General features: G+C 41.9%; 1 protein-coding gene across 1 annotated transcript in view; it reads left to right on the top strand.

Moving 5' to 3' along the window:
• Positions 1-11,833, top strand: part of LOC138198091 (Na(+)/H(+) exchange regulatory cofactor NHE-RF2) — a 33,785-nt gene extending 21,952 nt beyond the window's left edge. The window contains exons 3-6 of the mRNA XM_069149272.1: positions 3,005-3,238; positions 10,071-10,224; positions 10,937-11,055; positions 11,199-11,833. Of these exons, the coding sequence (XP_069005373.1) occupies positions 3,005-3,238; positions 10,071-10,224; positions 10,937-11,055; positions 11,199-11,363 (672 nt within the window). The 3' untranslated portion in view covers positions 11,364-11,833. The remainder of the gene's footprint in view (positions 1-3,004; positions 3,239-10,070; positions 10,225-10,936; positions 11,056-11,198) is intronic.
• The last annotated feature ends 2,399 nt before the right edge of the window (positions 11,834-14,232 follow it).

The raw sequence follows: 14,232 nt of genomic DNA, 5'->3' as shown, positions 1-14,232 counted from the left end.
TTTCCCAGCAGTTCCTGCTGCTTCTCCTTCCATGTGGGACTCTGTTTTGAAAACACATCCAATGCTGATAACTGAAAACTGTCCTGATGACAAGCTAGTTTACTGACAAAGGAGGGGAAAACATTACTTCTCATTCCGCTCTCTCTTACCATCAAAATATTTTTTCCCAAAAACCTTGAGGTTTTCAACACCCCACAGTTCAGACTAACACGGCGGCCACATTTCATTTGATGGCCTTTGCCTTTTGGTTTGCCGAGGTTATATCGTAACTTAACAGGCTGTCCAAATCTCTTCAGCTGACACTCTTAAAGTCTTTCATATAAGAGCCTGTGTCTTTTACACTTTTGTCTACCATCAGTACAGATTATTGTCCATTGAAATGGAGCAGACAACACACACAATGCGTTCCAGGGTCCATACTACCACACTATTCATTATGCCAGAAAAACATTTAGTATATCCTAACACATAAAATGTGAAATGTCAAAATACCAGTATGTCCCTCTACATCCGGTCGTATTTTGCAGTATGCAGGCCAGCACGCTACGCTGGCTGTTTTGACCAACAATCCTCTGCGCAGCGGAAGATACGTATCGACTGAGCCGCCGAGAGACTTGGTGACGCTAATGCTCCGCCCACAAAAAGGAAGACGTAAAAGAAGAAAAGGCATTAAAAGGAACCGTACTTGTTCCAAACTTGGTCAAAGTTCAAGGTGCATTTTTATGAAGTAGTATGTCACAATTGTGTGCACACCACACGCAACAGCACATACTTTGTAATGGCAGCTGCAGTACACACTAAGAGTAAGAAGGAAAGGTTTGTGATTCAAAACGTAGCTCGGGTCATGTTGTCACCCTCTCGTAGAGACACTCAGGCCTGCAGGAAATCTAAGCAATTAAACTTATACAGATAAAAAAATTAATTAAAAAAAAGTGTCCTAATGCACAGTGCGTCAAGGACAGAGTTTAAGAGATGGCCCAGGCCTCAGGGGGTTATTAGTGTGGTGCGGACAGGCATTGAGAGGCAGTCGGAGGTTAGATTGGCAGACATTTGCGTCTCCCCCACATAATGACTCCCAGCTGTGCTGCTCTCTCTGTTTATGTTAGAGGAGCTCCACTGCGAACTCTTTTCCTCCCCACCGTCTCTTACTGGAAACTTCTGTCGTCTTGATTTTTCTTCGCGCGCTCTGCCCCTCCGTTTATCTCTGCATCTGTCTGCTGTACTTCTCGGGGGCTCGGCGTATCCTGACCGTGCCTCTGTCTTTTCCTGAACTCAACCCTCTCGCCGCATCTAATTTTCTATCCCTCCCACACACTCTCTCCCTCCTTGATTATTCCCTTCTTCCTCTCCTTCTTTCTGACATTGTTTTCTTCCTCTGCCCAGATCTCGGGATTCTAATCACATTTGATTTTGGATTAATTTTTCTCTCCCTTAGAAGACCCACGCCCGCTGCCCAACCCAGGCACTTCCTCTCCAGCCAGGAAAAATATGATCAGGAGGGATTTATGAGAGCTGAATGTTTCTGAATTATTCCGTTGTCAGTCGATGCTCTCTCTCTCTCTCTCGCTCCCTCCCTCCATCTCCGGGCGAGCTGCCCACATCACTGCTACCCTAAAGAATTTGGTGCCTGAAATCAAATTATATGTTGCCATCTGTGTTGTTTATTTAAAGGACTAAGTGGAGCTGTTGTCGCGACTGAGCCTCAGTCATCAATTCTTAGATGCATTCGCAATAAATGTACAGAAAATCAAAGAGGAGAAATTAATTGGTGAGAAAAAAAAAAAAAAAAACTGTCACCAACCTTCATCTCCTGTTAACACACTACAGCACCTTTGTCTTCCTCTCTCACCCTGCCCACATGCTCCATATGTATTTTTAGCAGGCACAAGCTGGACTGTGGCGCTCGCTTCACATGCCGTGGAAACAATCGTCCTCTCAAGTTGCGTAATATCATGGGAGATCTGTCCTGTGCACACAACATGTGTACTGCACTGTGTATGTGGACACTTGTGGGTCACGTAACACCCACTCTACCTGTCTGTTGCCTCACTGCTAATAGCAGCTGAGGTTAGAGCTGCGCACCAAACTAAAACCCCTCTCAGCACATTTCTTAGCGGGTGTGTAGGTGGTAAATCAGTGTGATCACACTGTGGAGTTCAAGGCATAATTATCCAGGTTCTATAAATGTCTTCATCCAGGTGGTTGGAGCTGTCAGAGAGGTGCCGAAAGTGGACAGTTTCACTCCACAATGACGTTTATTCTACGACTGAATGACAGAGAAAGATAAGAAAGGAGAAAACCTATAACCTAGAGGAATAATACAAAACTGTTCACAATATAATGCAATGAATATGACGAGGTCAGATTGTACTACTTTACAACTCAGTGATCTATAGTGAACTGAAGCTCCGCCCACATTTAATTGTATAAAATACTTACCCTGCAGACTTAAAAGGTGATGTTTGACCATATGACTCAACAATGTGGTATAACCATTTATTATACATTATAAGCTTTGAAGCATTTTTTATATCAGTGTTGTCCTGTATCTTCTCTATTAACCAATCCCCAGCTGAGAGATGGCCCAGTCACTCTGTGGTTCATTGCCTACAGTTTAATGTCATTATGAACTAATAGCGAATGGCCATTTATATTGTATATATTACATTTGACCAATAATCTAATCACATATCAGCTTTTCAGTTTTAAACTACAGCTTTTTAACTCCAGTTGTGACCACAGCTGGAGTCATTTCACCTTCAGTTGTATCTGTAGTAGTCAGCCAGAGGATTTCTGGAGCGTGCCCCTAGTGGCCCTCAGTGGTGTTGCAATCTAAGGCACTTCCGCATCGGTTGCACTTTTTAGATGCAGAGTCTACGTCCTTTTTAAAAATTCCCTATGGGGCCCTTCTGTTAACGACGAGGAACAAGCAAAACGATTAGGATTCCTGCACGGCACACAAAGACAAATACTGTGTATTCATACTTCCTTCACTCTGTTCTAGGAAGCTCTTGCGCAGGCTGAAGCTCACACCCAGTCCCAGTCCCAGTCCCAGCCGCCACCCCCGGTCGACCCGTCCGAGCTCGTTCCACGTCTGTGCCACCTGGTGCGGTCTGAGATGGGCTACGGCTTCAACCTCCACAGCGATCGGTCGCGGCCCGGACAGTACATCCGGTCTCTGGACCCAGGATCAGCTGCAGACCACGCAGGGCTCCGGCCACAAGACAGGCTCATCGAGGTAGGAAGGAGGAGTGTAAATTAAGTCTCTGATGGAGTCTGTGTGATTGCTTTTTTTTTATGACAATATAATGCAATCCAGTACAATATTCTGCAGTAAATTCTACCTCTTTAAAGCTGCTAAAGTTCAGTTTTTGTTCACACTGCCGGTGAGTTTTGTTCTGGTTTTTTTTAATTCTATGCAGTTGTGTGTATTAGGGATGTAAAATACAAATACATAATTTAGATATACGGTATTACAGTATTGTGGTCATAGTTGTCCTTTTCTCGTATTTCGAAACGTTTTCAAAGCGGCCAGGACAAATCATTTATTATTAATTGGGGTAAATCGTGAAAATATTATTGCCAACCATTAAATAATAGTGAATTTTATTTTATATATTTTGACAGCAGTACAACTTTTTGATATACTGTATATGAGTATCAATTTCAGTTGTAAAATGTTTAACACAAAAAATAACTTCCTGTGTAGGCCATGCATATTTAAGATACGACTCTGAATATAGATTATTTTTGAAACATCAACAAATACATAAAAACATTTTGTTTTGCAGTAATCCGTGTTTTTATGCGTGTGCTTAATGACAAGTTACGGTGGTGACGGGAATCCTCCACATCAGTGTTGATAAGTTGAAAGGAATCTAGGTCAGAGAACGACAAGCACAAGATATTAAGTGAGAACTGTGGGAGTGTTTTTGTGCTTATATGCACTCAGCTGGTAGGCCTCAACAGGCCAGACAGAGGAATGAGAATATCATGAACAATGTACACAGACTAATGAGGTGGCTATTGATAAAGGATCATCGGTAGCATCGGTTTTAAAGTAAAAAAATTTGCATCGGCCCGAAATGAGCATTTCTACCGATATGGAAGGCTGATAAAAAATGATGCTTTAATTATGCCTAAATGCTCGATGCTTCACCCTCGCATGTGCCCCTGACACAAGCAACGCAACGTCATAATGCCTCTTCCGTTAAGAATGAAAGAAGGAGCAACAGCATGTCGATGGAGTGGAGGTTTTTCCGAGTGTCCAAACCAGATAGCAGTTTTGCTCTTCACACTGATTGTCTGAGGGAGAGTATCATCCAATCCCAGGATCAATCTTCCAGGATTGTTTGAAAAAAAAAAAAATGTCACATGACAATAATTATGGCATGATGAAGTAGTTTTCCTTTTTTGATGAGGATTGCGTACATTTTATTTGGTCTGCCTCTACCAGTGGGCTGTCACTATGAGACTAGGTCATGATAATGTCAATTCAACTACAGGAGCAACTTGATGTTTGCTGCAATTACTGTAGGTGGACGAATATGTGTCCATATATTGTATCAGCAATCGGCCAAACGAGTTGGAAAATATTGTCATTTTGAACATTGGCAAAAAATGTTGCATATCTAATCTGTTTTGATTGTGCATATCTACACAAAGTGCATCACCTTACTGTAAACTAACTGAATTCAACAAAAGTACAAGTAAAGATGAAGCATTTGTGGGTTTTTTGATGGGCTAAAATATTCTTAGATTCACAGCCATTTTGAAAAAAAGCTACCACGAGAGTTGAGACTGAACTATTCAGAGAATTTGCCAACAATTCATGCAGTCACCCACATCTGATCAAATACAGATGTGACCCTGTGTAGAGCCACCATCACGGCTGTAGTTAAAGTGACAGGGGTCAGCCTTGTGTGTTTCTAAGGATAACAGGACCCGGAGCCTGGACTCAGTCTGTACTGTGTGTCAGACTGATGAAGGACAGGAGGCTGGTCTCAGGGGAGAGGAGGGTCGGCTATAAATCAGTCTGATCAGGGGCTGATGGAGGAGACACGTGGGGGAGAAAGGGAAAAGTCTGTTTATATGTAGGTCTCTTCTTCTGTCTATAAAACACGGAGATAAAAAAGAGACAGAGTGTGTTGGGTAAGAAGGAGAGAAAGCAGCAGAGAGTGATGATGCAGGGAGGAAGAGGAAAAGAGATTCTCCAGTCCGTCACACAAAGGTGAAAAGATCATTGATTCAAATCTCCAAAGGGACGAAGAAGTTAACAAAGATCATGGGTGTCCAGTGAACTTTCCCCTGGTTATAAAAGTATATGCTGCCGTTACAGCATCATCTTCATCATTGTAAGCAGTGTACACACAGCCTTCACCCTACATTCCCATGACCTTTGAACTCCCTGGCCGTGCATCGAGGTCAGCACCAGACTGCAGAGCACGACAAACAGGACTCCAACAGAGTCTGATAGAAAGGCTGGGCAATGACCATTTGGGATCCCCAAAATTTAAAGGAACATACTGATGGTTTTGCATGTTTTATGCTATTTTACTTTTCATTTTTTGATACATTTTCTGTCTTGAAAGTCGTGTTGGTTCCATTAGACAGGAATTCATGGTAGTTAATGACATTAAAGCTTGCAGATCTTTAAAGCACACATGCATAGGAAATCCTTAACAGCTTTTTTTCCTTGAATCAAACATCTTATTGAAGTTAAGGATCTGTTTTGAGAATGCCTTTTAATTGGCACCATCACCGTTCAATACACGTTAAAATCCTAACATGTTTAAGTACAGTATTTCCAAAAATAAACAACTGTTACTTTATTGCTGTTCAGCAGCTACACTGAGGAGTCAGTCTTGGAGCTGCCAGAGACAGAGACTCATTATGAAGGTGATTGTTTAAATCATAAACTACTTGTTATAATTGATATAATTTTGGATTGTCATATTGTAGTAAACTCACTAAATGGAAGTCTGTGCCTGCCTGGTAGGTAGAAAATCTAAAACCTATTGGTTGCGAGTAAAGTAAACTGAAGACAAAGTGTGATCATGGACCAAAATAAGGAAAACCATCAGTATGGTCTTCTGAAGAAGAGCTTCAGTTGCTAAAGTAAAAGTCTGTCCGTGGCGTCATGCCGTTAATAATATTTTAGAGACAGATTTGGCATTAGAAAAATATTGGAACATTAGATGGCTGCAGTGTGTGGGAACATCCTGTCGCAGGTCACCGATGGCAGTAACTGTCTTGTGACCTCACAGACATCTGTCAATGGAGACAGAGACTGAGAGACACGCTCTCATACATGTACATGGGCACATAAATGAAGGTGGACCGTTCTTAAAAGAGGCTGGCCAAACAAATTAAAGGAGTTTTATTGTGTATAGGAATTTGTGTTTATAGCTGAAAGTTAACCAATAGAAAATTAATCTCCAGCTATTTTGAAAAGCATTTTAAAGAAAATGCCTAATCTATAACAAAAAATAATAGTTGTAGTACTAGTATAATTGTCCCTGAAACATATAATGTGGGAGTTAAAAAAAAAAGTATGAGCTCTTCTTTCTTAACACATAAATACTAAGTGTTAATTCACAGCATCTAGTCATGTATTTTCCTTCTTGTTTTGAAAGTGTGATATGGGAGACGTATGTTTGCAGTTTGCAGGTTTTAGACTGTTGTTGGATTGTAACTATGTGTAATTTCCTGTCAGATGCTCCGAGGTAAATTTGATGTGACTTGATTGATTCTGATCAATCTGTGGTTTCTAAATAACACGCCATGACTTCATCTCAGTGCGTTAATCGTGTTTGTACCAAAACGCGGCGCTCTTGTGAGGTTAGTTGGCTGCTGTGTGTGCCCGTGTGCGTGTGCTGATAATTACATCCGTCTCTGACCATGCATCAAGATAGCGCTTGAGTTATCTGTCAGCAGCTTGTTAGAGAGGTGAACAACCATGACAGATCTCTCTCTCTCTCTGGTCTGTCGCCATCTTTTTCTCTCACCACGCCCCATTACACTGGAGGTGTGTCAGCAGGGAGCGCTCTAAAGGCTATGATAAGAGCCCTGCTTTCTGACGATGTTTGGCAGAAGCACTGACACCAGTGAACGCCTCATTAGTCTCGGCTTGGACTGCATTCAACGGCGCGTACGCCGAGTCTCTCACAAACTTCAGTGTGACATGAAAAGATCACACAAACACGCACCGCTTGTCCAGGTGGACCCACCTAACGCACTTGGGCTCGATTTCACGATAACCTACATTACAGCATCACACACAAGCACACCAGCATGGTGGTCAGCTCACTCTCTCCCACGCATATCACAAAAGTGACACATTCAATCGTACTAGGCCGTGTAAAAAAAAAAGGGTTCCTTTTGTTACAAATCCAAGCCAGAGTTTTAGTTGTTAGTTGTTTAAGGAATGCCATTATTTTTCATTCCCCGGATCAGGATGAATTGTAATCACTTGATGCTTAAGTAGAGCAAACGCTAGCGTGCCAAGATGTTAGAATAAGAACCAATATTGGGTTTTTGGGTTACTGACATTCAGGAAAATTCATCCAAAAAAAAAAAGGCTGATGTTATTTACACGTATGTAAATATGAGGGACATCACGGCTTTCAAGAAGATGGCATGTTAGAGTTGTAGTGAAAGGGAAAATGATGTCATCGTTTCACAAACTAGTGAGCAGCTTACCCTGAAGACACTGCTTGACTCAGAGTCCGAGCCAACATCTGCTCACATACTGTAGACTATTGTAAACAGTCAGACAAAGTATGCCGTGGCACCACTTCCAAATGGATCCAAGCATATTTGTGTGCATTATGTTCTAGAAAATCAAGTTTTCAAGCTCTGTCATGGAAAATATGATGTCTACTTAATTGATTGAGCGTAGGCAGGGATCAACAAGCATTGGGTTTAGGGATGTTGACGATGAAGAAAGATCAAAATTATTTTTTGCAAGAGGAGCCTTTATGCATTCAACAAAACAGCTGTCAGAGAAAACTTCATAAAACCTTCATACACTTGATTTGAAAATGTGCCACTCACTCTCTCCACTGGAAAAAAAAAAAAAAAAAACTGTTCTGGTCACAATACATTTCCAAAAGTCAACCAAACATCAGTTTCTGAATTAATCTGAGGCACAAAAAAAAAATGGCCCACACGGCTGCTGAATCGTGTGTTCGACTGCAGAAGAGCACAGATTTCATCTGTCTTTGCAAAGCTTAATTGGAGACAGATAAAGTTTCATCACCTTCACAGATATATTATTATATCATATTCACAGACGTTCCGATCCATTTGAAAGTTCTTGTTTTGATCGGTCCAGGATCAGAAACGTGTGCACACATAAACCACATCAAAGATGTTATCTTCAGGTGGCTGGACTGTTCATGACTTTTACTCGAACACACACACACACACACACACACACACTCGTTATGAGAGGCTCCCTGAGGACTCGTCCCATGAGAAATAAGCTTCCGCACGGTTCCGACAGCATGTACTAATTATCCCAGTGGGCAGAGAACAGAGTGTATTGTCTTGTGTGGGAAGGACTGTTAATGAAGTCTGTGAAACATGACACAACACCTGCTGTTCGGCCAAATACAAAGATGTTTGTTCTCTCCGTATCAAACCATCTGTCCGCCTCACCGGCTGACTGATGATCTGTCCGTCATCTGTCCGGAGATTAAAAAAGGATGTATCAAATACTTTTGATGAAGTTCACATTTTCCATCAGTCGATCCCACTTTCTTCATGTTCCTTTCATCTCATTTACAGTACCGTATTCCTTCCACTCTCTCTTGTTCCCCTTTCATTTCTTTCCTGAAGGACCCATAAAGTCTGCAGTCTTATTTTCTACCTTCGTCTCTCCCCCATCATCCTCACCCACAAATGAAATCCAAAGCTGACTTGGAAGAGTTTACATTTTCCGCTCTCTTCCTCTGTCTGCTCACTATGACCCGTCTTATCATAAGCAGTGAATTTTAAACAAATTCCCCCATCAGGACACTGACACCTGAAACCCTCGCTATAGCCCGAGCCCAGGAGAGCCATCAATAATTGATTGTGTACCAACACTGACTTGCCGTGGTGCGAGGCTGCCTGCCCAGAAGCCAAGGTCTAGACAAAGTTGTTGAAACACAGCATCGAGATAAGACCAGGTAATAACAGGCCCGTTGTGTTTTACTAGATGGGTGTAGAGGCAAGAGCGATGTTGTCACGTAGATGGCAGCCATATGCACACATTTTCATTACGCGCCGGTGTACATTTCCCATTGTAGCTTCAGGCTGCATCCACAGCTGCATGTACAGCTGTCCTAAACACTTTCCTTCAGTCACTCTTCCACGAATTCCTGATTGATAACAATAGTTGGAGTAAGTGTGTGTAGATTAGTGCAAGCCAACAGTGTGTAATCAGTATATGGTCCTGTGTTGCCCCCAGCTGGGTGGATGAGGTAACACAGGCAATGTATAATACTATACCAAAGAAGGTCAGGTGGGAGATAAAAAATAAAAACAAAAGTGAACAACATTTTGGTTTTCTTTATATTTTAAAACCTACAGACATTTTTTATTTTGTCGTTTGTTTTATATCAACTAAGCAAAAATTCAACTTGACCAAGACCCAGAACAGTGAGTGTAGATCAGCACTAGTCAACCTTGCCACATATAATAGACATATATCCAGCCTTTTGGACATTTAATGTGAAGGATACAGGGTGCAAGCATTGAGATTTAGTTTGGCTTCCAGTATTTAAGAACTATACCTAAAGATCTATGTTTACGGCTGCAAATAAACCATCCTCTACGAACAACTTCATACACACCCAGATCAAAACGTTCCTACACTCTTACTACTAATTTGAATACAATATATATCCCTAACAATGACTCAGAAACTGTTACATGCCCAGATACTATGATAACAAGCTGATATTATCTGAACACACCAGTGTCCAGTCAGCTGCTTCATGACGAGCACAGTCAACTTACAAAACAATTAAAGAGTCCGTTTATTCCAGGAAAACTAAAAAATTAATTCTTGTGCGTTTCTGCAGGTAAACGGTGTGAACATCGAGGGCATGCGGCATGCAGAGGTGGTGGCCTTCATAAAGAAAGGTGGAGTCGAGACGTGGCTGCTGGTGGTGGATCCCGATACGGACGAACACTTCAAGAGGAGAGGAGTGATCCCAACAGTCGGCCATCTCAAAGGTGGGACTGCGCTCCTGTATTCATGTGCTGGGCATGAATTTGACCTTTAGGACACGACATTGTCAAGCAGGTTGTGGTTCTGTCACATTACCAAACCACTGCAGGTATTTTATTGCAAAGGATGAGCTGTCAAAAAAAAAGAAATGCGGGTCACAGTGGAGGTCCATACTTTTGTAGACAGATTTCAAGAAGAGCTCATAGAAGTGATCGATTTCCAAATAAATTACCTTGAAGCAGGAACTATATTAAATTCCAAGATATTTATTCATCACTCATTTACTATTTCAACGTAAATTCCCCTTCAGCTCATCTGCTCAAAAAAATTTCCCCTCGGGGATTAATAAAGTATATACCTACCTACCTACCTACCATCTGCAGCACACTGGCAAAAAAGATTAGAACAATTTTTTTTTTTTTTTTTTTTTTTTTTTTTTTTTAAATTAACAATTCATTTGGGGTTAACAAGTGCAACACTGTCTTATTTTTTCCCTTTAATTAGTAGCAAAAAATAAGTGGGAAACTTCCTAAAAAATTACAGACCTGTAAAGTAAAGGGTTACCAAAATTAGTTTCTGCTGCTTATGTAAAGGATAAGACTGAGATCCCATTCCTTTGGCAAAGGAAAGAGATTGTAAAAAAAAAAAAAAACATTACTAGCGTGTAAAACAGTATGAGTTCGGAAAGTATTTTTTTTCATGCGTTTGTTTTCACAGACTATGATGGTCCGTCCATATCCAATGGCTCCCCCAGCCCTCAGATCAATGGCAGCTCCACCACGCAGTCCATCAGGTCCACGCACTCCGACCTCAGCAGCCAGGGCAACAGCACGCAGGTGGGTGTGGGCATTCGTGCATGCTGCTCTGTTTGGTCTTTGGTCCTCCACATGAAAGTCAGCACCATCAACCCTTGTGTCTGTCTGTCTGTCCTCCCTTTTTTTTTCTATTTTTTTTTTTTTATATAATATCTTCCGTCTAGCTGGCAGACGATGAAGGCGGCCGGCTGGCGGACCCGTTCACCGAGATCGGCCTGAGTCTGAGCGCCACGGCAGCAGAAGAAAAGATAAAGGTCCACGCCAAAGAGAAGAAGAAGGCGCCACAGATGGACTGGATGAAGAAATACGAGCTCTTCAGTAATTTCTGAGGACATTCCCTTCCAAGGACACTTCAAAGACCAAAGGACGGAGCTCTCGGCAGCCCCTCTGAGTTTGTGTTATGGGAGAATGTCCCTCTTATTACACAGATCATGTATTTTTGTCTTAGAGAAAGACCCCAAGATGACCCGTACGAGAGGAGATCCTTTGTTCTTGGAATCAAATGTGACAAAAGGATAAAGTTGTCCAAAGGATCTTACTTTTTAAACCACTTTGGAGACTCTTCCTTAAAGAACAACATACAGAAAGTGCTGAATGACTGTTTCATTTCACACTACTCAGAAGAAAGTACATCTTAAAAACCTTCTCATACATGTACCGCTATCAGACGGGAGGATTGCGTCACGTTTTCTCTACCTTAATGGCCGTGTTCTCCCTTCTCCTGGAGTCTCGTTTCCACAGCTATTTTTATATTTTAAAAGTATAAACAGCTATTAATAAACAGTATCCCATCACCATAGACTGCATTTTAAAGAGTTTTATGGACACTGTGACTTTAAAGATTTTGGACTTTGTGGGAGTTTTGGCCCAACAGTCAGAAGCAGCCTAAAGTTGGCAGAAGATCACTGTGAAAGAGCTGAGACTCGCCACCTTGACACCCGCGCAGATGTTTGAAAAGGATGGGTGTGAAAAGTGTATGCTCCATGTGTTTGTACCTTTACATTGAGTTAACCAAGATCAAGAATGTAAGCCCGTACGCAAAAGCTGAACTGCCTCAGATCACCCTTGTTTCACTCAGACATTTCTTGTTATTTAAGACTAAATCATAACAAACGTCACCACTAACCTCCTTTCACAAAGTGCTCCAGTGAAAACATGCATAACAAAGGGAGGCACCACTAACATTAACTGTTACATGAAAGCAAAACGATAGACACGGGTGCAAGAAGGAATGAAGGTCGTTCGAGTTTGTCATCGCTGAAGGCTCTCCGTGTACAGCAGAGGGCAAACTCAGACCATGAATATAGAGAGCCCCTTTTGGCACTAAACAGCAGATTCTTATCGAGACTTCATTCATCGTCTCGCAATGTCCCAGAAACAAAAAAAATTCATACACAGCTGAAGTCGAGGAAAGAAACTCGTGATGATTTCAAGATTTATTTGCGAGGGTATCAGGGAAGCACTTATGAGGCAAACGATATAACACGAAGGACAGTTTATGTGCTTATTTTGTTATATCTGCATATTTGATTTGAAAGCAAGTTGTTAAATTTGAAGGCAAGCGAGTACGTAATGACTTTATAAGCAGCTGTGGAAGAAAAATTTAACTGCTGGCCAAGTAATCGACTATTAACAAGTCAGTATTAATGATCGTCTTCTCTGTCACATTAAGTTCACGAAGGCGCTAAGAAGACTGTAAAGACTAATCAGTAAACACTTCATCAGTGAAGAACTGGAAGAAATTTGAAGGTAAGTTTTCTTAAGTCTAGTCAGAGTGACGTCTCACATTCACTGGTGCTAAGCTAAGCTAGCCAGCTCCTCCCGGTTGCTTCTTGTTTAATCTACAAACTTGGTGGAGGGAGAAGCACACAGTGAGGTCAGAGATGCTCTGGAGGATCCAGTGAGAGACTGTGGGAGCCACGGAGCTTACTGGGGATTATTGCACATACGGGGACAGCTGTCACATACAGATACAGACATATACAGATACAGACACGTTTGGTGCCCAGTGTGTGTGCAGAGAAGGTATACATGCCTCAATCTAATGTTGATATAAAGCATTACAGTAAGCGGATCGGAGCTTTGTCTACTTGTTTTTTGTTTTTTTTGTACCGTCACCCCCTCAGTCTTTCCACACAGTGCCCTGATTCATCTTTGATCATCAAGTCTGTGCGCAGCAAGGCAAGGCAAGTTTATTTGCATGGCACATTTCAAAAAGGCAATTCAAAGTGCTTCACATAAAACCATTAAAAGCATCAAAACATCGGGCGAAGGAAAAGCAAATTTAAAAACAAGAACATTGATTGAAACATTAAAAACGGTCATTAAAACATTAAACAAGCTAAAAATAGAATGAAAGTCGCAGTGCAGTTTAAGAAATAAAATACAGTAATAAAATCCAGAAATGCAGGAAATTGATCAACATCCTTGAGTCTGGTTCAATTAAAGGCAGCAGCGAACAGAAAAGTCTTCAATCTTGATTTGAAGCAGCTGAGAGTGTCAGCAGACCTGCAGCTTTCTGGGAGTTTGTTCCAGATATGTGGAGCAGAAAACCTGAACCGTTGCTTCTCCATGTTTAGTTCTGACTCCGGGGACGGAAAGGAGACTCGTCCCAGACGACCTGAGGGGTCGGGATGGTTCATCAGGTCGCAGCAGATCACAAATGTATTTTGGCCCTAAACCGTTCAGTGCTTTATAAACCAACAGCAGGACTCTGTATGTTCTCACAGTCACAGCTAAACAACCTGTTGCTGTGGCTGATGCGGCCTATACGGCAAGTTGCATTTTTTTCAATAAAGTGTGACCATGGTGTTTTTGAATATACATTACATTTTCGTCATGTTTCCGGTCTTCTCTGTCCTGTCGCTTGTTTTCCGTCACTCTCTTGTCTCTCGGGTGGATCGCTGCACTTTGTTTTGACCCACTTTGTGCAACTGAAACTCTCCCTTCGCCTTACATTCCTCCTTTTTATTGGACTTTGTGTTACAGTTACAGTGTCTGTCATTCGCTCCCGTTTCCTGTCTTCCCCTCTCGACCCCCGTTCTCTCTCACGCCGAGGATTATGTCGGCGTACAGTTTCGGTTTCAGCCTGTTCTCAGAATTCTCCACCAGCCAGCTGCTGTGAGCTTTCGGGACACAGAAGGTGAAGCGGAGGTCAAAAGTGTGTTTGTGTGCATGTATAAGTCTGTGTGGTGGGTT

The sequence above is a fragment of the Embiotoca jacksoni genome, unplaced genomic scaffold (genome assembly GCF_022577435.1).
Source record: "Embiotoca jacksoni isolate LCO1_2020_lvr unplaced genomic scaffold, fEmbJac1.0.p SCAF_15, whole genome shotgun sequence".
NCBI lineage: Eukaryota > Metazoa > Chordata > Actinopteri > Embiotocidae > Embiotoca > Embiotoca jacksoni.
The sequence above is the reverse complement of the archived record's forward strand: the minus strand, read 5'-3'. Positions and strand labels throughout refer to the sequence as shown.